Source organism: Bos javanicus, chromosome 10 (assembly GCF_032452875.1).
Source record: "Bos javanicus breed banteng chromosome 10, ARS-OSU_banteng_1.0, whole genome shotgun sequence".
Taxonomy (NCBI): Eukaryota; Metazoa; Chordata; class Mammalia; order Artiodactyla; family Bovidae; genus Bos; species Bos javanicus.
Window position 1 is genome coordinate 36,823,735 of NC_083877.1, and position 23,674 is coordinate 36,847,408.

The 23,674-nt window shown below is 43.6% G+C and overlaps 1 protein-coding gene across 2 annotated transcripts in view; it reads left to right on the forward strand.

The window, feature by feature from the left end:
• MAPKBP1 (mitogen-activated protein kinase binding protein 1) overlaps positions 1–23,674 on the forward strand; it is a 53,286-nt gene that overhangs the window by 2,761 nt on the left and 26,851 nt on the right. For both annotated transcript variants that reach the window (XM_061430859.1, XM_061430860.1), the window contains exons 2-3: positions 49–270; positions 22,801–22,892. In XM_061430859.1, coding sequence (XP_061286843.1) covers positions 154–270; positions 22,801–22,892 — 209 coding nt within the window. In that variant the 5' untranslated portion in view covers positions 49–153. The remainder of the gene's footprint in view (positions 1–48; positions 271–22,800; positions 22,893–23,674) is intronic.

A 23,674-nucleotide genomic window follows, 5' to 3' on the forward strand; every position in this document is an offset into this window, starting at 1 on the left:
CTGCAGGCACAGCTTAGGCAGAAGGTAAGGTGGCCTCTACCATCTCAGGTCAGTGAGAGGGCATACTGGAAGGGCCTGTGGAGTGGGAAAGCATTGCCGCTGTTGAGGCAAGTCCCAGGATTGGGCCAGGAGCTGTCCCCGGGGCTCCCCATCATGATGGCTGTGGAGGGGTCAACCATTACCAGCCGGATCAAGAACCTTCTGCGATCCCCGTCCATCAAATTACGCAGGAGTAAGGCAGGAAACCGGCGAGAAGACCTCAGCTCCAAGGTGAGTCCTAGTATTGGGAGCCAACCCTTCCCATCCCTCCTCTCCCCTCCCCTTGTCTGCTCCACGTACATCTTTTACCTTACTCTTTCTGGGGAAAGAGGAGAACTAGAAGCTCATGGTAGCTCTAAAGGACCATCTCTGCCGCTCAAGAAAGCAATTATTTAGTTATAAGGTAAAGGGAAAAGAGCCTCATGGGTGAGCATGCTGAGATTCATCCGCGAAGAGCACGAGGAAGGCAACATGAGGGTTCAATTGTGGCCTCACTACAAACTAAGTCTATGCTTGGGGAAGCCAGTTGATATGCTGACTCAGTTTTCCTTCTTGGAAGAAGGTAGTGAGACCACGTATCCTGTGAAGGGCTGAGCTACCACAAGTGTTAAGTGTCACAGCTGGGTTTCTGTAAGACAGTGGTAGCAGAAATGTGCTAAAACACCTTGTCAGAGGAATTGGCTTGGTAAATGCTCTTCCTTGGGGTCAAAACAAATTTACTTGTCTATGCAAGAGACCTGAATTAATTTAACTGGAGTTTCTTGGCTTTTTAGAAAAGGTAACATGCAAGGGGCCAAGTATCTGCCAGCCATGCAAATTCTGGTTTGCCCCTGGACATTGCTCATCTCATTCACTATATCCCACCCTGCTGCAGAAGTTCTCCAGGAACCAAGTCCCCTTCCATCCCCTCACTTGTCTGAGTGGTGGTGTTTATGCTTTCTTCAACTTCTAGAGCCCCACAAGTTTGGGAATACAAAAGCCGACTAAATTTATTTAATCCCTGAGGGAAAGTGGGGCCTTGTTCCCACAGGATCAGATTAGACTTTTGTGTCATATTAGCAGCCTGTAAACAGTGGCCTTGTGTGGTGCAGGATTGCTACAGGGAGAGGCGTTTGAGACAGCAGCATTTTATTGCCTTGCCTGCATCTCTTCAGAGATGAGTAAACCCAGTGAGGAATGATTTGGAATGCTAATATACAGCATGGCAGAGTTCTGGGAGGACTTAACTCAGATCCCTGTCCCTTAGTGGAAGCTTACTTGGCTTTGGTCACAAATGACCCCCTTTCCTGTATATTCTTTCAGCAGGAATCATATTTGGCCACAAGGTTCCATGGCTGTGGAGAGAGTGACTTTTCCAGGGGCCCTCATTGATTATTGTTCATAATCTCCAAAGGCAGGAGAATGAGCCTGAAACATAGACAACTGTCTTGGATTTGGCTCTGTTCACTTGTTTGTTGTGTTGGATCATTCTTGGTGTTGGAGGCTCTCGTATTCCTGGCTGGTTACTTGGCAATGACCGGCACTGTTAGAGCCATCTTCTTGTATTTTTGGCCTCTTTTTCTGACCCAGAATGATACACGTAATAGAAATGTATGGTGGGATTTTAGTCTTCAGTATTAGTACTTATTGTAATTTTGGTCTGGAATCCAGAAGGTATGGTCACCATTCTTTAAAATTTACTATGTCATTAATCATTAATACATTCAACAAACGTTTATTAAGTGCCAATGATGTGTAGAATCAGTGATGAATAAAACATTATCCTTGCCATCAAAGAGCTTGTGGCTAGTCAGACATGTAAACAAATAATTACAACATGATGTGGCAAATGCTGTCCCGGAAGTATGTATAAAGGTGTTGATGGCAGTACAGGGGAGGGAACCTAAATCAGCTTAGGGGGATTAGGAAAAAACTTTCACCGAGAAAGGGATGCTTGAACAAGAGAAGAGGAGAAGCTCTCCAGGAAAACAGTGAAAACTGGAATCTTTGGCATCACCATTAAACGTCCCCGCTTCACATAGGAATTCAGTGCTTCAAACTGCTTTAAATGGCTTTGTTTGTCCTAGAGCTGTGAATGAAGGAAATACTTAGCTGAAGTTGAATGACCCTTGAATAGTCTGACTGAGCTCGAGTGCCGGTGCGTATCTTTAGCACCAAAAACTAGTAGCTGCCTTTGCGTGCCTCAGACCTTGCCTCTTGCAGATGCCCGACTCCCGGCACTCTTTATTGAAGACTACCCGAGATGATTCTAAAAGCCTGCCTTATGGTAACCAACGTAAGACCTGGTGTATAAGGCTTCATGTGCTGCTCTAATATATGGTAGCTGTGGTAACAGTCATAGAGCTTGTGATTCATGGATAACTAACTCTGAAGCAAAATTTGAAGACCAAAAGACATACGTATTTTGTGGCGGTTGGGGGCAAAGAAGGAAGTGACAGAGGGCCTTTATGCAGCTCTTACCTCATATGGCCTGTTGCTTTGAATCATAACTGTTCCTTCTATCTAAAGTAGCCTTTTCACCAAATTCTCCACTTATTTTTAGATCCAACTCTATATTTACTGGAGCCACGGGGCCTTCTCAGACTAGCCCTACCACCTTGGAACCAGTCTCTAATTGTTCTTTATGTATGTCTTCATTTCTTAAGGTCAGGGCCATGTTCTTTATTTCCTTTACATCACCAGGCTTCGTACAGTGTAAGGAATGGTCTAAATACTAAATGAATAAATGGATGAGAAAAATTAAAAGATCTCAAATATAGTGAAGGTAAATTCCAGAAGAAGAGCAAATGTTCAGGAGGAATTTGTGACTTCTTTAGAAATCAAAATTAGAAATAATAAAATGTTGAAAAGAAATTTAAAAAAGAAATACAGACACATCCTATTTAAGTGTGAAGGGCATTAGAGAGAAAGAGAAGTATATATATCCAGAAAGTAGTGCTCATTAAAAGCTTTTTAATTCAGAAGAGACCTAGTTAAAAATATGGTTAAAATATGGTTAAAAGCCAAAGTGAGAGCCAGTAGAGATGGGGATTTAAGTTATTAGAGAGAGTAGGTGAGAGCTGGGATTTCTATTATATTTTCTCTAAGGGAAGGAAAGAAGTCTCTGCAGTGTAACAGAATTAGAGAAGAGTAATTTGAGGTTTTATGCCAGATCTGCTGAGTCTTGACAAAGTGGAACTCAAGGTTATCAGCTGTAAACACCCTGCAACTTCAAATCCTGTGCAATTTTTCAATTCTTTCTCTCATTTTGGTTGAACTGTGGTTTTCCTTAAGAAGCAAATGTATGTGCTCTTGGTGGCTAAACCTCCCCCTCTTTTCTTAAACTTTCTGAAAGATTTTTATGTGGAAGGAGCTGAGTTGTTTTTCATTTTAACAAAGGACAGAAATGGACTGGAGCCAAGCAAGCAAGATTTAAGTTAGGGATACAAAAGCATTGCTTGTCCTGGAGGGTTGTTAGATTTTGAAGTGAGTAAGGGAGGTTTTGAAATCATCTTCCTTATTAATAGGCATTAGTCCAACCTGCATTATATATTAATATATTATCCCTTTGAAAACAATGGGCGGCAAAGTAACTGCAGCTTTCTTCTGGTTCTCAGTTTTTATAAGTCTAATTTACTCTCCGTCCCCCCCACCCCCATTTCTTTCCCCAATGTTTCTCCTGCCTGACTGTATGGTGGTGCTTTGAGCCTTTTAATATGTGGCAATGAGAAAAATTTGTGTAGGTGAGTTTGATAGAGAAGAAAAAACTGGCAGTAATCTAATTTCACCTTTTGCTTAGTGTTTGAACCCAGATATTAGTATTGTGACTCTATACTCTGCTGATTTGGTAGAGGGGGATCATATTCATTTTCAAAGCATTTATACATCACTGGATTTAGCTTCATGGTGCTCAACTTGGGGGAATGGTCAGGAGAGCTTTAAGACATCAGAATACCTGTGCAGCTTCTAAAAAGTACCCTTTCCTATGCCCCATCCTGTCTATATGGAATCAGAACCTCAGGGGGTAGAGTTTGTTGTTTGTGTATCTATTAAGTTCCACCAGCTGCCCACTGCTGGGTTATGAACCCCTTGGCTTACATGCTAGGTAGGACTCTGACATCTGTTGACTTCATACCCAAGTCCTCACTGAGGGTTCTTGGGAATGTATGAAGCTATCTCAGTAACTATATGCTTCTCCTTGTGTCTTCACAAATCTCCACAGTGTCTTCTGGACTAATTGTTCTGAAACTGCTATATCAGGGATAGATCTGAGAGAAGTGCCCTGTTGTAGGGTCATTTGTAAGGAGCTGATCACTGACTTAACTACAGATGGGCAGGAATTTCCCTTGGGGGCAGAAATAGGAAACTTTATGACAATCCCTGGGTCCTGGCCAGGTTTTTTTTGGTACCATTCCATTACCCACTCCCCTTGGGACTCATAGCAACCCAGAGTTTTTCATGTTTAATACACACTCTCTGGGTTCCCTGCCTAGAATAGATGACCGAGAGGAGAGGCCTCTGTGCCAGCAGCCCTGCCCCTCACCTGTTTTTGTGAGTGAACTTGGGCAAGTTCTTGTTGCATTTTCTGCCTCCAGTATATTCTTCAGTTAAGTCTTGTGAAGTGCTGTGAGCTCCTCAGAACAGGTGGTGTACAGTGAAAAGAGTGAGGTGTCCTCCTGGTCGTGTTCCTTTGATCTCCATTTCCTTTTCCTTCCGGTGCCTGCAGCTGCCCTCAGCCTTCAAAGTAAGTCTCACTGGGGAGACAGAAATTCTTCTCTTCGCAATCAAGCACCCCTTGCTTTGCCGTCTAAAATAGCCCAGTCTCTTCGGGCTCTAAGTTGTCTTGCAGAGCCTCCCCTCATCTACTTGGCCTCCTGCCTTTCAGGGTCTAACAGCACTGCTACTTCTCGCATTTCTTTTCCCTCTCTCAGCTTGTGATTTAGGGCAAGTTTCCCCTGTTGGATCAGGTTGAATGACTGTCTTATTTCTTGCTGATATTTTTAGTATCTTTGGGGCCATTGGTGTTTCTCTTGACTTCCCTCCCTCTTCTCCTTGTTATCTGTGTGTTTTCATTTCTTGACTAATGAGAAAACATTCATATTTAGAAATGAGGCTTCAGCCTGAGCTCTGTACCCTCTCTATCAACCCCCTGAGTCTCAAGTTGGACTTGTGGCTGATATCACTGCCCCTTTGTTTGGAAAACAGTCCAGGGTTTGAAATTTGGGACTGTGTTTATTCACACTAAGCTTCTCTGGGAACATGGCTGTCCCCTTTTGTTCTCAGAGTATCTGTTGATTTTTCCTTCATGTCTAGATTGCTGTGTTAGTAGGGAAAAAAGCTACAGTGTTTTCAGTAGGATTCGTTATATTATACATCACATTCCCAGTGCTGCCAGCTAAGCCTCTCCTCTGGGCTCTGTTGTTTAATGCAGGACAGGGCCAGGTTTCTATCAGCCTTCTTTTATAATAATTCTCAGTAGGATGTGTAGTGAGAGCTGCCCACCTCTTTGGAAGTTTACTGAATCAAATCTGCATCATAGATTTTACTTTAGTTTCTGTTACCTCTTAAAAAAAAAAAAAAGTGGGATGGGGAGGGCAAGAAATAAAGTGAGTGTGGTAGACAGACTGGGCAGTGTAGATCCTTAAGGTTGGTATTTTTGGTTGTTCAGATTTTCCAGATCTTGGTTTCCTTCCTCCTGACAGTTGTATCAGCAAGTCCACAGTGCTTCTCAATTGGCCACAGCATTTTCCTCTGGTTTTGAAGGATGCGTCCAGAAAAAAGAGTTCATACTTATCTCCTCTTTGACTTCTGGGGAGAGAATTCCGCCCTCACTCATCTTATCACAGAATGTGATGCTCTGTGTATTGCTTCCCTAGTCTATAAAACAACCTCTCTTCTTAGTTTAGATTTGTTAAGTTTATGCACTTTATCTCTCCCCCTAAACCTGGAATGGAGCTAAACATACTTTCCCTTCCCTGCCCCTACATTCATAGTTGAGATTTAAATATACCGGAAGATCTTGGAACAACACTTTGTGAAACCACATGGCTGTTTTTATTCTCCCCCCACCTCCACTTTGTCACATTCTCTTTGGGAGGAATCCTGAGAAGGAATTCCTCAGCCTCTTCTGGGTTTGAGCATTGCTTCTCACTCGCACAGAGCTCACTACAATTTCTGACTTCCCGTCATGCCTCTCCTCTCTTTGCTGTCTCTGTTCCTTTAGTGATGCTTCTGGCCGTTTCCCTGTGAGTTTGGCTAACCCATTAAAGGTGCTTGCACAATTGGCACCCCACTACAGTACTCTTGCCTGGAGAATCCCAGGGATGGGGGAGCCTGGTGGGCTGCCGTCTGTAGGGTCGCACAGAGTGGGACACGACTGAAGCGACTTAGCAGCAGCACTTAAAAACTTTAAAAAAAATTGTGGAATAAATATAATAGACATTGAAAAGTTTATGAAATATAATAATATAGCCTTTTTTATTGTGCACAATTATAAAATGATTGCTCATGTAACCACCACCCAAGTCAAGAAACAGAATGCTGCCAAGGTGTTGGTACTTTCTGAAGGATGTGATGCTAAAGGTGTCATTAAGGTGAGATGAGGTTTTTGTCATATGTAATTAAGACGATTTTATTGTTAAAAATTGAAGTACCCGAGGACTTAATCTTGACTAGCTGTTCTTTTACTTTTCAAGTTTCTTTTTCCATCCATTATAGATTTGTACCATTCCCCATTTCCAGGTAGTATGCTTTTTGGAACCACCCATTCCCAACTTTTGTTGTCCATGCTTCCTGTCTTTATCTTACAATAATAATACTGGAAATTCTAATATTTGTAGTGGTAATAGTGACTAATTTTTATTGAGCTTTTTGCTGTGTACTGTGCTAAGTATATACATTATTTAAGTTTCATACCACCCTACTGTAAGTACTGTTACTATCTCCATTTTGTAAATGAGGAAGCTGATGCTAAGAGAGGTGGTTATATATCCAGTGGATGACTGAGCTGTGATTCAAATCTTGGCTGTCTTAACTCCAAAGCCTGATCCTAATCTTTATCCTGTACTCCTCCCGGGGAATCTTCATGTGCAAAATATAACACTGAGCACAGAAATATGCCTAGTATTGCTGCAGCCAAGTGTCACATCTGTGATCAGCTTGAAAAAGAGCAGTACCTTTAAAAATGTACTTTTCCCCCAACATTCCCTATAAAATTAGTTTAATTAACTTCTCAGACTGTTGTTTTAGAACCATCATTCATTAACCCTTGTCCCTGTATGTCCTTGCTCCTCTTCCCACTCCCAACTCCAGATTTCCTGGACTGTATCCCAGCTTCTCATGCTGTGGTATCCTTAGAAAATGTACAGCTTGTGGGGTTCTGTGGGTCCGCGAATGTCAAGATGACAGGGCACAGCTGTGTGGTTCCAGATGACGATAAGCCACAAGCAGTTGCTGCTTCTCTCTCGGGGTTGGAGCGAGGTCGGGGAGTGAAGTGGAGACCAACTGATGCCTTGGTTGTGTGTGTGTGTGTGTGTGTGTGTGTGTGTGTATAGGGGGGTATCATGAGGCTTTAAACTGTTTTTTTCCTAGATGGCAGTTGATTGTGTAGCTTATACTCCTGGTGGCTTGCTAGTACTACCTACCCCAAATCTCTCCCTCATCACCCCAGTTCTCCACCTCTGTTACCTTGTAGCTGTCCCTATGCAAACTGACCTTGTCTTTGAAGTTGTGGAGAGTCACTGAGTTGAAATGCCTGTTTTCTGTGAAAGAAACTGAATCTGGAATATCCTGTGTCGGGGCTGACCTGGGTGATGATAGCTGGGGTTCAGTGAACATGAAAATAAGCAAAAATGACATCATTTGCCCACCTGATTCTGTTTGGCTGGGCAGGCTCCAGGTTTGCTAAGTTCCTTGAGCAAGTGCCTTGCCTCACTTGATGTGAAATTTGTATTCTCTTGATTTATTTCCTCAAGTAGGCAACAGTGATAACATCAGGGGTGCAAAAGCAAGGGATCTTAATGCATGCTTTCCTGCAGCTGGCCTAGTTAATCCTGAGGAGAGGAAGCCCCAAGCTACTTTGTGATCATGAAGGAGGGGTTGAGAGCATGCTCAGAAACCTTGACTCTTGCCATCACTCAACTACTGCCTGGAGGAAGGCAAGCAGCTGCTTGTCAGGATTTAACATGCAACAGGCAGGCTGCGGGCTTGCTTGCCTCTGGGACCCTGACACTACTGGTCAGCTTCTAGCTGGAAAAATACACTATCTTTGCACAATGTGATGGTTTTCATATGACATAATAACCTGCTGCTGACTTTTCTAAACATGCCCTTTCTCCTTAGGATGTCCTTCTGTCCCCAGGCTGCTTTGGTCTCCCTTCTGAGGCCGCCATGCCACTGTGGTAGAGACTTTCCCTCCTAGCAAACCCAGAAATGGCTAGGGAACAGGGCTTCCAGAAGTTAACGTATAGACAAATTAACGGGTGGGGGCAAGAGGCCAGTGGCCTTGCTGAGATGCAGGTTAAGATTCAGACCCACCCCAAGACTCTGCAGTACCACCAGGCTCCCAAGTGATGCCCACCATACTTCCAGTTGCGTGCTGGGAGTGGGTGTGGGTGTGAGGGGATTGGTGGTAGAGCGTAGTGGGGGCTGGTGGGACAGCTTCCTCACTTCTGAGGGCACTGATTTCTCTCTCATTTGTAAAACTGGAATACTTACAGCTTCCTCCCAGGGCTGTTGTGAGGATTAAATGAGGTTTAATGAACGTGAAAGCACAGTATAAAAGCTAAATAAGGTTACAGCTGTTACGGGGTTGCTAGTGTTATCAGGGTCCATAGATTTCTAGAATATCCAGGAATTTGTTTCTGATTTGCTGGCAAAATATTCGTTCAAGTTCCCATTTGTGAGAAGTCCTTTTTTGCAGGTTCAGCTTCTGTTCCAATGTTGAATCATCCTCCGTGCACCTTTATGCTGTGTCCTTTGCCTTGCCAATATTAACTTGTACCGACCGTGCTTTAACTAAGGACCAAAAAGAATGGCTTAGCAAATATTCTTTTTGATACCAGCTACTGTGTAATTTATTTCAGGGCTATGGATATGTTTTTTGGGAATGAAAAAACATCAAACTAGTGAACCGGGAGTGGGGAGAGTCCTAATTTACTGTGTCTGATTGAAGATCACTGGAGTAATAAGCATGCTTTTTAGCAGCAATAGCATCTATAGAAACAAATAGAACTTTTTTCTTCTTTGGGAGCTAATTCATTTATGTTGGGAAATAATTTGGGAAGTGAATTAGTCTTAGAGCTTCCTTTCAGACTACGAATTTAAAGGCAGAGTGAAAATGCATTAATTTTATGACCCATTGTTTTGAGTTTCTATACGGGACAAGAGTGAAATAACCTGTTTAAATAATTTTTGCTTAAAGAAAATATATCTGAAGATGGGGGGACACAAGTACATTCATACCCTTCACTATTGGTGAAAGCAGAGACTGACCTAACAGTTTTTTTAAAGGACAACTTGGTAATATCCTTTAGAAGGAAAATTTACGTATTCATCTCTTGATCTAGCAGTTATAGTTCTGGGATTTTATTCTATGCAAACATTCACACCACACAAAAGTATATATAACTGAATTTTTTGTTGTTAGGGAGCATTATTCACAGTAGTAAAATCTTTGAAGTAACCATCAATAGGGGATTGATGTATATCCATAAAATGAAATACCTTGTACTTGTTGGAAAAAATGAGGTCAATCTATATATACTGACATGAGAGAGTATACAAAACCTATTATGTGACAAAAAGCAAACTGTGCAACAGTTTTTATGTTAATGATTATTTATATTTTGTTAAGACATGTATGTTAGTATGTGCATAGAAAAAATTGTGTGGCTATGAATACCAAATTGTTGTTAAAATTGGTTACCTCAGGGAGGGAGAGTAGATTATGCTGGACATTCACTATCTACATTTCTATATTTCTGTAATGTTGGAATTTTTTTACAATGAGTCTGTGTTATTTTTGTAAGTAGAAAAAAACAATAAAGTTAAAAGTCTCTCCAATTTAAACGTGTATTTCATACTTAAATCTAAAATGTTTAAATTTAAAAATCTGTATACTCATTTTATGCACAAATGTTGGAAAATATATCTGGTATAATAAACTTTGTTTCTTTTAGTATTAATAATAAGATATAAAAATATCTTTCCACAAATTCATCATTAACTTCTTGAATTTGAGATAATCCATTTCTGATATCTTTAAAAATATTTCCTTGGTTAGTTTTGGTAAACAAAATATCTTTTTATACTTTCTGAAATATATGTGCTTTCTGAAAAGATTTTTTTTTACATAATATAGAGAAACATAAAGAAGAAAACAGGCCATTCATAATTCTAACATCCAGAATAACTACTCATAGCTATATCCATTTCTGATTAAAAAGGACAGGTAAAGCTCTTTTAAAATAATAGTTGTTACTTTTATTAAGCAAAAATCTAAATCTTTTTTTGGACTTGTTAATTATAATTTAAGTCAGATTTATGAAGAGCCATGCCATGCATGTATTTACTAAAGTCAGGGGTAACAGTGTTTTGTTTGTAATCATTTAAGGCGCATGGATTATTCCATTTAGTCCTTCCCTACTCTTTCTGGAAAGGCACCAAAATCCTGCTTCCGGCTCCAACTTCTAGGATTGACTGTGATAGATGGAGGATTCTCTAGGAGATTAAAGAATTTACTAAGTAAAATAAACTAAAGAATATTCACAAATATTTTTAAAGTGCTAAAAGTGGATTCAAGGAATTCTCTGATGGTTCAGTGGTTACAGCTCCATGCTTTCACTGCCACGGGCATGGGTTCAATTGTTGGTTGGAGAACTAAGATCCCACAAGCCACGTGGCGCAGCCAGACAAAATAAGTAAAAGGTAAAAATGGATTCAACAGATACACTCTATTAAACATTGTGCCCTGTGCTATAAGCATAGAATTGTATGAGACACAGTCTTTGCCTTCCAGGAGATTATGGAGTAGTAGGAGAGAGAAGACAAATCCATAAAGAACTTCTGTACAAGATACTAAGTAACATATGCCATGTAAATGGTGAAAATTAAGTGCTGCTCTAAGAATACCAAGGAGGGAGGAGTCACTTCTGGCCAGGGTGAACACAGAAAGAATCATAGGGGATGTGATATTTGAGCCGGTTCTTAAAGGAAGGGTAGGGTTTCAGTGTGGGGTGGTGGATGCAAGGGAAGGGCATTCCAGGCAGAAGAATATAAACTAAAGCCCTGGAGCTCCTTTCCAGAATAATGAGTAATCCAGATTGACAAATACACATGATTCATATGGTGAGTAGAAGGAAATAGAATTAGAATGATAGGGCCCATTGACAGATGGATTCTAGGCTAAGACACTATAATTTGTTCAGTTGGCGTTAGGGAATCATTGGTTCAGAAGGTAAAGAATCTGCCTGCAGTGTGGGAGACCTGGGTTCGATCCCTGTGTTGGGAAGATCCCCTGGAGGAGGGCATGGCAACTCACTCCAGTATTCTTGCCTGGAGAATCCCCATGGACAGAGGAGTCTGGTGGGCTACAGTCCATGGGATTGCAAAGAGACGGACGCAATGGAGAGACTAAGCACAGCACGAGTCATTGAAAGTTTTTGAGTAGAGTAGGGACATGATCATAGCTATACTACAGAAGGATTATTTTGATGGGTTGGGGAGGGGAGGGCAGAGTCTGCAGTAAGGAGATTGATTAGAAAGCCATCACCATATTCAGGAATATGGTGCTGAAGGCCTCAACCAGGGTGTTGGTGTTAGCAATGGAAAGAAAAGTGTTAGTTGCTCAGTCATGACTCTTTTGTGACCCCCATGGACTGTAACCCACCAGGCTCCCTCTGTCCATGGAATTCTCCAGGCAGAAATACTGGAGTGGGTTGCCATTCCTTTCTCTAGGGAATCTTCCCTATTCAGGAATTGAACCCAGGTCTCCTGAATGGCAGGTGGATTCTTTACTGTCTAGGAAGCCTAGAGGAAGGCAAGTCAGCATTTTATAGAGAATAACACATTGAAATGATCTTCCTTCTTCAAAGAGAGTCCCATGGCACATGTTGGAGTGATTGCAGGGGCACTGAGCGTCCTCTCCACTCCACATGTCCTAGAACACACAATTACCTTGCACGGTTAGTCCAGATAAAGAACAGTTAGTACTCTCCCTCGTTACAAAGTTTGGAAACCAAGAGATTAAGAAAACTCAGGGATGGAGAGATGGTGAATGAAGAAGAATCAGACCCTTCTTGATCAGATTTTTTAGGTCATAAGGCTTTGTTTGTGGTTCCGGTATTGTTATAGCAAGGACTGACCTTAGTGAGGGAAAAAAAAAATTTTTTTTTCCCTTTATTCTGGTTGCTTAAATTGAGGTGTCTCCTATCCTTGCCTTTCTGATAACTGGAAGGGAAAGGGAAGGTAGGAATACTGCCCTGTACCAGGCACTGTGTTATTCAAGCTGTTCTTTGGAATTGGCTATTGGTTATATTATACTTGAGTCGTTTGGCTAAAGGCCCCTCATTCCCTCTCTTCTGGTCTGAGGTCCGGTGCCATCCTTAGCTCCTCTATCTGCACATGAAAATGCTTCTGACCCTGTCAATGTCAGTTTCCTTGGAAATAGGTGTCAGCCGTCTATGCTGTAGGTTCTAGAGCCAGCTGGACACGGGTAAGCTGTGACAACGTGGGGTACTCTGACATCGGAAGACCCTTTGTTACTCTTTTTTCTCTGCAACATCTCAGAGAGGAAAGGTCAGAACCCATTTTTATTATTTTTTTTCAGTTTATGTATTTATTTTTTTACTTTACAACGTTGTGTTGGTTTTGTCATACATTGGCATGAATCTGCCATGGGTGTACATGTGTTCCCCATCCTGAACCCCTCTCTCACCTCCCTCCCCATCCCATCCCTCTGGGTCATCCCAGTGCACCAGTCCCGAGCACCCTGTATCATGCACCTGGACTGGTGGTTCGTTTCACATATGATAATTTACATGTTTCAATGCCATTCTCCCATATCATCCCACCCTCGCCCTCTCCCACAGAGTCCAAAAGACTGTTCTATACATCTGTGTCTCTTTTGTTGTCTCGCATACAGGTTATCATTACCATCTTTCTAAATTCCACACATATGCGTTAGTATACTGTATTGGTGTAGAACCCATTTATAGACCCAGTTACATTACTGATAAGGGCTGCTACTTTAAAAAAACAAACATTAACACAGGCAGGAGAGGACCCTGTTGCCTCTCTACTTCCTCCTGCGCCCTTTGCCTTCGATCCTGGTGCTCAGACCTGTCCCCACTGCCTTCACGATGGTGTGGCGACTTCCTTGTGTGCTCTTCAGAAGTGACAACATTTTGGTGGTTTGGGAGAACCTGAGCTCCCTCCTTGGTCACCATGATTTCTGAAACCAGACAGACCTATGTTTGAATCCTGGTTCTTCCATTCACTAATTACCTGACTCCTTTATCTCTGAGATGGAGCTAATATTAGTCCTTCATCAAGTTGTAAAGAGTATTAGAAGAGATGATCTTTCGAAGTGTTTAGCACAGTTGTTGGCACAGAGTACACATTCAATAGATGGTATCTGGTATAGTTGTAGATCCTCTTTCTGCCCAAGACCCTTTGCACCCCATGAATCTGGGTATTCTGAAGAATAAGACTACTCGGAATGTTGTTTTCCTCCCTAGTCACAGGAGGAGGGGTTGAAATTTGAAAATAAAAAGGCAAAATGCTTTAATTGAATAGTTCCCTACCCTATCAATCACTGGAACCTCCTGGAGAGCTTTAATAAGCAGCTTCACCTCGACCCCACCCTCCCATAGCTGTTGATCAGGAATCTTGCAGAGGCAGGGTCTGGGTAAAAGGTGGGGACTGCTTTGTGAACAAAACTTAGTAAGCCCTCTGAGTAGTTTTACTGACGGGGCAGAATTGGGAACCTCTGTTCTCTAGTCCCCAGGGGCTTATTGGCTAAAGGATTTCTAAGGTCACCTCTTCTCAAACAGTGGCAGACTCACCTTCCTTAGTTGCTGAGACTGTTTTAATCCTAGCACTGCAGAATTGGCTCAATTCCAACTAATCTTGAGCTCTAGTGAGGGGACTGGGTTTTTCTGTCATAGTGGAAGTTATTTGTCTCAGAGACTTCATGGCATAGACAGTAGAACTGGAAATTGTCCATATGGGGTAGAGACCAGGAGCAGAGTGGAGAGGCAAGGTTTGTTCTACACTCTTGGAGTGGCCATTGTGTCTCTTCCTGCCTCTCACCAGCTGGCCCTTTGCATTCTGAACAAACAGGAGTGAGCGAGCTTGGGCCTGATACCTGCTTCCCCCTTCCCTCTCCCAGGGCTGGTCACTGGGTCTTTGCCCAGCTGGCTAAGTCCCTGCGCAAAGCCTCCTGGCCTTGAACTTTCTTTGTGGCTTTTGTATAAGTGGCAATTCTCAGAATCTGGTGGAGAATCTGCTTTGTGAGATTAGAGTGTAGTGTGTGGGCAAGAGACAGGCGTAGTTATTCTTAACCTGCAGGAAGGGAGGGAAATGCGGAGAGGGCTCTGCCTCTGTCAGGTCTGTGACATGCTTGTTTATAGAAATAGCAAGCCCATAGTTTGGCTGGAATGACTTATAACTTAGGTATTTGTAACTTGTATTGAGTGGGATTGAGAAGTAGAGAAAGGGTGAAGGGGGAAGAAAGAAACTGATGGCAACAAAACATGGCAAGCAAAACAGCATCCTCTCAGTCGCGTCGCGGGGGTTTCTTTATCATTCTGAAGTCAGCTGAATCCTAGATGACCCTGGCCTTTTGTAGCTCTGGCCTCTTAGTTTTCTCTCGGGGGAGCAGCTGCTTTCTTCAGGGAGCACCACAGACTCCCTGTTGTAGTCCCTCACACCGAGAGTGCAAGGACAGATCAGAATCACGTACACCGTGGGCTCCATGGATGCCCTTCCCTGGCAGTGCTGTTGTCTTGCCTCCACACACTGAATCTTTCATTGGCTGGTGCCTCTCTTCTAGCATGTAGACTGATCAGATCTAGGGACTAGAGAGACACCAGAAGAGTTTAGAAGGCCTTATGCAGAGTTCCTGAGATCAAGTGTTTGCGGGGGTGGGGGGTGGGACAGCTTGGGACCCTGTGCTGTGCCACCAGTTTTGCAGATGGCTTTGGAGTCCATTTCTTGCTTCCTTCACTTCTTTTTAGCACTTACATTAACTATCCCTTCCTTCTGATAACTCTCCCTTTCATTAGCTTCCTGGTTCTCCTCTCTTGCTAACTGCCTGAGATCTCATTGTTCCCATACTCCAAAAACAGCTACTCCCCACATTTCTGCCCACCAGCCTCACTCTCTCTCCCCTCCGTCTCCTCCCATCTCATTGCATTTCAGTGGTGGCTTTCACCTCCATGTAAATAATTTTCAGATATCTGTTTCTAGTCCTTACCTCTCTCCCAAGCATCAATTCCATGTGTATGTTGCTAAGCTAAATTGAATGTTTATAGTAGTGTAGTAGTGTTATTCGCTCAGTTGTGTCCGACTCTTTCCAACCCCGTGAACTATATATAGCCCGCCAGGCTTCTCTGTCTATTGGATTTCCCAGGCAAGAATACTGAAGTGGGTTGCCATTTCCTTCTCAAGGGTATCTTCTTGACCCAGGGATCGAACCTGGGTCTCCCACATTGCAGGCAGATTCTTTACCATCTGAGCCACCAGGGAAACCCCAAATGTTTTGTGGTTCCTACAAAATATTCCTGAAGCGCCATAGATTCGACACATCTAAAACCGACATCAACAGTTCCCATCCTCCCGCTCTGTCCAGACCCCCTTTCTCTGATCATGGTACCATTTCTTATCATAGCACCACCTTGTTCCCTGTCTCTGAAGTTCAAAATTTGAGTCTTTTGTCTTTTTTCTACAGGGTTGTACAGTGCCTAGTCTTGCCAATTCTGTTTGCTTTGTCACTTTCTCCTTTGTCATTATTTCTTTTCTACTCTCACTATCTCTATGCTGGTCTAGATCCTTACTACTCTTCACTTGAGCTATCGTCATAGTCTCCTATATGGGCTCCCTGCCTGAGCTGTGCTTTGATGTATATAGCTTTGATTATGTCCCTGGTTCGAAACCCTCCTGGGGCTTCCCAGAGTCTCCAAAAGACCTGACTTAGTTTGATAACCAGGGCCTTCTTGATCTGGTTGCAGTCTACCTTTTCTGACCTAACTCTCCTACAGAAAGTCCTTGCTTTCACTGTTGCTGCTGTTTTCCTTCTGCCAAACTCATTCATGCAGCTTCTTCTACTGAGAATTCCTTCTCTCTATATGTCCATCTGTCAAAATCCTATCCTCACTGCAAGGCCCAGGTCACATTCCATCTAATCTTCCAGGAAAGCTCATTGTTTCCCTTTCCTGATCCTGTTCAGAAACTACCTCTCTTCCTCCTCTTGGAGCACTTCATATCTTTCTTATGACCCTATGACTTGCTGGATTGCTCTGTAGTATGTCATTGATCTTCCCTATTGGATTTTGAGGATAGAGGGTTGAGTCTGTACTCTGCATTTTAGGACTCTAACAGCATCCCAGTGACTTTCACACATTTTAAAGAACAACTCATATTAAGAAATGTGCTTTACATTGTGACCCAGTGCACACACACATACCCCTGAAATAAAGTGTCATGATCAGTACTTACCATTACTACATGCCATGAGGTCTGTTTTTTGTTCTAGCTATTCATTACCTATTAAATCAATTTCAGATCCCATTAATAGGCTGCAGTCTGCATTCTGGAAAATACTGTTCTATGGAGAATGAATGAGTAGTCCTGTCTATTGCCTCTGAGCCACCTGTTTTTTCCATCTACTTTAATGAGAGCCAGAAGAGCTCTTAAACAGTTGGCTTTAGTCTTTCCTTCTCTCTTGGGAATAGGCAATTATGAAGTTATCCCTTTATCTCATTACAGTGAGGAATGATTCTGCTTTCCTTCTTTCTCTTAGGAGGATGCAATACTGCCCTGCCTAGTGCACGTTGGGAGGGGTGGGCATTCAAGCCTTCCTTTGCAGTGTGTCTGTAGTAATTCTGCCCTCCTGCAACCTTGCTGCTGGGGAAAGATGACACCTTCTTTCTGGCTGGTTTAGGCTTTCCTCCATCTCAACACTCTCCACCTGCCCAAGGAGTGGCTGGGTCACAACTTGAGTATTCTCCCTGCTTCTGGGCTATGTTTCAGATGTGGAGGAGAGCACTGCAGAGTCCAGAGGTGGTGCCCTCTTCTTAATTCTGAGTTTTCAATTGCCCTTGATGTTCCTAGAACTGTATATGTATCGGGGTGCCAGCTGCATGGGCCAGAATCAATTACCTGGACTGGTGTATCTATGGAGCTGTATTTCATTGACATTTGGGCCATGAGGATTTGGAGCTGAAGTTCCTATCAGAACTTGGGGCCCCATCCCTGACTTTGAGGACAGCTATTTTCTCACAGGGCCTGATCCCTGCCTCATTTTCCTCAAATGATGCTCGAGGCCAGAACTCTGTTGCTGGTAGGCTTGCTTCCTTATGAAGAGATGCTATAGTATACAGGAGGGGCTAGTTATTGGTTCCCAAGGTGTGGTCAGAGAATCCCTGGGGTCCCCAAAACCCTTTAAGGGCATCTCTGTGGTCTCCTCTTTTCCAATTACATATACAGATAAGGCCAGATTTTCTTTATCTTCACCTAAAATAACATATCATAGCAGATTGCATGCAGATGCAGATATGAGAATCCAGTTGTTTTCTATTGAGCCAGACATTAGAGAGATTGGGAAAAATGTTAAACAGCGCCACTCTTCTCACTAAATGTTTTTGATTTTGTTTTGGAAACTAGAGTTACTTTTAATAAAAGTGTTAACATGTAATGGGGTTTTTTTATTACTTTTGAACAAATTAAATAATTTCAGTATTTCCATTGTAATTTCTAATATAACCAGTATTGATATTTATAACTTATATAAACAAAAGCTCTTTGGGTCTTTGATAATTTCTAAGAGTGTAAGGAAACCAAAGCACGTAAGAGACCAACCAAAACGTGTGAAAATTGCTGGGCTAGGTCATACCATGGTAACAAATCTCCTCACCATCTGCCCGACTTAACAGATAGTTTATTTCTTGTTCCCGCTTGTGTTCACTGTGGGTCAGCATGGGCACTCTGTTCATCAGTCACTCAGGGACCCAGGCTGAGGGGGCTGTCTCATCACCTGTGGCCAGGCTTAGCAGTCAGGAGACGGGCTGTGTGCAGTAGTCCTTGAAAACTTCCACCAGAAGAAAGTGGTGTGTCGGGAGCATTGCAAATGCAACACAGCCTGACAAACACTGAAGTGAGGAACCTAAATCCAGTAAAAACAGATTCTTGAGTTCTCTGTTGCCCTTCCCCTCACATTGCTGGGCCAGCAGGTGCCAACGAAGTGGCTTGAGGATAAAGAGAAGTCAGGGATGTAAACTATAGAAGGATGTTGCTCATAAGGTGCTGAGCCCCACACCACATCCTGGACCATATCTTTTCTGTCTTTTAAACTTCTACTGTGCAGTATTTAAGACATACACTAAATACACGTGGAATAATGAACAGTTGTGTGCCCACCATCAACTTAAGAAACAAAATGTCACCCGTACCATTAACCTCCCTTTGTACTCGTCCTCTTCTGGACATGGTCTTTCTGTCACAGCCAGTTTTACTTTATTATTATTTTTTAGCCATGCAGGTTGAGGGATCTTAGTTCTCTGACCAGGGATTGAACCTGTGCCATGGCAGTGAAAGCACCGACTCCTCACCACTGGACAACCAGGGAACTGCAACACACCCAGTTTTAGATACTTTGTGGAGAGCAACTCTACTGGCCTGAAAACCCCAGTTTTCTTGTGCTTCCCATCTCTGTTGTTTCACTGTTGCCAGAGCCTCTGCCATGCATTTACTTATTCATCAAATATTTATCAAGTGCCCATTTTGTGCCAGGCACTGTTTAAAGTGCTAGGGATGCATCAGGGAGGGGCAGCAACTTAGGCCATGCCCTTGAGGAGCTCCTGTTATGGTAGAGGAGACAGACAGTAAGGATGTGGACAAAGAATCCATGTCGGGTCACTGCCTGACTCTTACGTACGATGAAGGAAAGTAAAGCAGGATAGGTTGGGTATAGAGGAATAGCAGTAAAGCCAGTCTGGAAAGCCTTCTCTGAGGAGACCTTTGAGCAAAGACCCGAGTGAATTAGCTGAGTGAGTAGTTGAAGGAAGAGCATTTTAGTGTAAGAAATAAATAGCATACGCAGAGAACCGGAAGCTAGAATCTCCTTGTGGTGCTTAAGGCAGCCAGGATGGTTGGAGTGGAATAAGGGAGGGGAAGTGAAGGAAATGAGGTCAAAGAGGTAGCCAGGGGCCAGGTGACTCAGGATTCTGTAAACCAGGGTAAAGACGTTGGATTTAAACTTAAGGATGGGGAACAGTTGGAGGCATTTGAGCAGCATAACGACACGAACTCCCATCTTTCTTAAAAGAAGCATGGTGGCAAGCCGTGTTGAGAAAAAAGCTATAGGAAGCAACGCCGGAAGCAGAGAGAACACATGGGGCTTACAGCCATAGTCCAGGGCAGAGAGGAAGGTTGCTTGAGCTTAGTGTTGCGTTGGTAAATGTTTACACACTCTCTGAGGGGCAAAGAGGGGCCCAGCTTGTAGTGCTGTCTGATTTCATGGTGTCAGTGCTCCTGTCTTGGTGATTTCAAGCTACCAGTGTGCTCTCGCTGTGTATGGAGCTGGGGCAGAGGTTCACAGTCACTCTCCCGAGGCAGTGCGAGCCACCGTAGCACCCTGCTGCTTGAACTTGGGCCTTCTCAGCCTGGGGTGTGTTTGCAAAGGGGTGTCCAGGCTTGTCTCCGTTTCCTAGGGTAGATGGAAGCTGTCCCAGGAAGGGGTATGGAGAGGGTTATGAGAGGAGAGAGTCAGTTCCTGAGGTCTGTTGCCCAGGAGCCTCGCAGGATAAGCCTAGACATTGGAAGCCCTGCAAGAGCTCTGGACTCTCAGATCTTTGAAAGTGGAGCTCAGCCCCAAACCTCCCTGCAAACAGGAAGCTGGTTTGAGTTAGAACATAAAATAAAAACCAGCTGATGCCCCTGAATGTTTTTCCCCTGCTCCTCCCCCTCCACAGAGCCAAAGGAAACTGCCTTTTTTTCCCCCTGGATAGCTGCTCAGAAAGCCAGGAGAAGCCAAAACTCATAAATCCTTTGAAAATCGTCCAAGTTTTGAGCCTGGGCGAGCTCCTGTCCGTGGGGTTTCCTAGCCCGGATGTCTGCTCTCCTGCCGAGAGTCCTAGGAGGAAAGTGACAGAGGAGCACAGAGGTGGCAGGGACCACGGCTGAATCCCAGGCCCAGTGGGGGAGATGGTCCTTAGCAGGGTCCCAGACTGCCACTTCAGTCCACTTATAGGGCACGAAATCAGTTACGTGGGCCAAGACCAGAATTACTTTTTAATGAAATGGAATATAATACAAACTGGAGTATATCACACGCAACAAGAGTTAACTATTGTTCTGTGAAACTTTCATTTCAGCTTTATGAACAAGCTCACACATGCATGTATGTTTACCCTGGATCAAGCTGTAAATTGTCTCTTAACATGGGTTGTGGTCGAAATCATTTGATAAACACTGGTCTTTGAGGTCTGAGTAACACATATCTCCTTCCTGCTTTATATTGCTGCTGAAAACTCCAAGCTAGTTCCAGAATTAATTCTCTGTGGAACTGGATCATCTACCCACAAAACACCTACCCAAATTCCTGTCAGAGGGAAGGCAAGCTGAGAACCAACAGACTGGTCTAATTCTTTGGGACCAAAGCTGAAGCATAAGGGAGGGATTGATGCAAATATGAATCCAAAGGATTTGCCTGAAATCAGATTAGCTTGGAGAGAATAGGAGTTGAGCCTCGTTTTTAGCTCAGCCCTTGCTTTGGTGACCTTTCTCATCTATGTGGGTAATGCTGGCCTCAGGCTCCTCTTTCTCTGCAGTAGGCAGTTGGCGCAGCAGGAATGTTCCTGAGCACCCCTCCCTCAGCAATAGCCAGAGGCACAGTGCCAGGATGGGGGCGATGCTATGAACTGAGCACTCCCAGGCTTCCCCAGGGTTGTTCGGTGTTCTCCAGTCTGTGTGCAGTGCTCAGACCTTTGAGAAAGGTTGACTGGGTGCCCAGGGGTGGGGGAGGATTGCTAAGCTGAGAAGAAGTGTGTAAATAGGCATGTTAGAGCAAAGTATCAAGAATGTCTAGAGCAAACGAAAGTTAGTTTATCCCCCACTCGGTTTAGTGCCTGCGAAAGACCCAAGGGTAGCTGGCGAGTTTGGCTCTTGGCCAGGTTGCTGTGGCTAGGCATGGTGCCCTCGAACTAAACTGCCTCTGTCAGTGAGTAGGCATGTGTTGGAATTCCTGGTCTCCATCCTCAAGAAGTGCAGAAGACTCTTGGGGACCTTCTGAAGGAATAGCTTTCATTACAATATCCCAGTAAACTTATTTTGGTCTTTGGCCACCTCAGGGCATTTCTTTACAACATAATTCAAACTAAAGTGGTCCTTGGATATAAGAATTTAAACTGGCCCTCTAGGAACACTTGGAATTCTCCAGTTGGGAGAGTAAGAAAGAGGAGAGATACTAAAGTGATATGGGCTTTCCCTCTCTAGAAACTGACATGGACTAGTAGCCTGTGACTACTTCTGAAGTGTTTCTGGTTCACGAGGCCCTATTAAGGCCCCAGAGACTCTTAACAGAATACACTCTAGCCTGTTTACATGGCTGTTCTGCATTCTGAAGCCCTGCCATCTGAACCAAGAGGACAAGAGGACCTCCCCGAGGAGGGCAAGTGCAGGGGGCCCAGATAGTGCTGAGGAGACTGGCCCTGGAGTGACAGGCGAGGCATTCCGTAGCAGGGGGTGAGGTGGAGTGATGAGTTACACGGCAGTCTGAATCGTACATAGGATCATCTAGGAGAAAGCTCAGTGAACTAGTCTGAGGTTAGTCCAGTACGTGTCCCAGGGCCTGCAGACAGTGTAGGGTAGCAACAGTGACGATGAGAGTGATGGTGAACGTCTCCTGGGGCCGTGTTCTCTCAGAATCTCTGAGTACTTTGCACGTTTCCCTTTCATCTATGTGAGAGTTGTGCCTTAATAATAATAATTAGAGTGCTCTGAGCATCTGTGCTTTGCAAAACACAGCATTAAGCCATGTCTCTGCCTCCTAGGCTTACAGTCTGTATGAACTGGCTGCCATCTGATGGAGGGGAAGAGTGTGATGGAACGCATAGATCAGGGGTATTATGAGTCACCTAATTGATACCTAACATTCCCCTGGCTCTGGGAGATGAGAGTGGCCTTTCTTTCGTGCCTGCCAAGGCATGATCAGTGACATCCCCTGAGTCTCACAGACCCAAGAGGCCAGTCTGGGGACCCAGGGCTTTATCTTGTAAATGGAGTTTTCCTGGATTGGGGGAGTACTTGTTCCTCTGTGGCCATGAACTGAGTTTTAACTACTTCATTTTCTTCTCTTTGGATCCAGCAGTTTGATCACTGTTAAAAGCTGGTGATGTACACTGTCTATTTTTGGCGTGTGATCAGGGGGCCTATGCCAAATCAGAACTTGGACAAGCCCCATTCTCCAGACGACAGGGTCACCAGGAAAGCAGTCAGCGTGGGAGAACACCTCCTTCCCAACCCCCTCTGTCCATAACATAACACTTCTCTGTCTTGTTCTCACAGGTGACCTTGGAGAAGGTGCTTGGAATTACAGTGTCTGGAGGCAGAGGACTTGCCTGTGACCCCCGATCGGGTTTAGTTGCCTATCCAGCTGGGTGAGTATCTTGGCAGTGGTCTTACTACACGGGAGCTTATAGCTATGCTAAATCAGTCGGAGCAGGCAGGGTTTTCTGGTGTCTTCTGGACGATACATCCAGGCTCATGTTTTGGTGCCGTTTTTATAAATGAGATGCGGGGCCACATAAAGGCTCCGTGTTGATTGTTGTCTTTGTTGTCATCCTGTCCTGCTCTTTGGCCACCTACACCCACCCACACATACAGATTTATACTTTGTATTACACGCAGCTCCCAACCGTTTTCAGTGTCTTTAATATCTACCTTTTAGTCATTTTTGTTTTTATTATTTTTTTAAGTTTTTGTTTTATACTGCAATAGAGTTGATTTACAATGTTGTGTTAGTTTCAAGTGTACAGCAAAGTGATTTAGTTATACATATACATATATCCTTTTTTAGATCCTTTTCGCATATGTTATTACATAGTACTGAGTTCCCTGTGCTATACAGTCTTACTGATTATTTATTTTATATATAGTAGTATGTATATATTAATCCCAACCTCCTAATTTACCCCTCCCCAACTCCCGCCTTTCCCCTTTGGTAACTGTAAGTTTGTTTGAAGCCCATGAGTCTCTTTCCGTTTTGTAAATAAGTTCATTTGTGTCATCTTTCTAGATCCCACATATAGGTTCTGTCATGTTTGTCATTCTCTGATTTACTTCACTTAGCATGATAATAGGTCCATCTGTGTTGCTGCAAACATATATGGACTTTACGGGTTTCATTCTTTTTCATGGCTGAGTAATATTCCACTGTGTG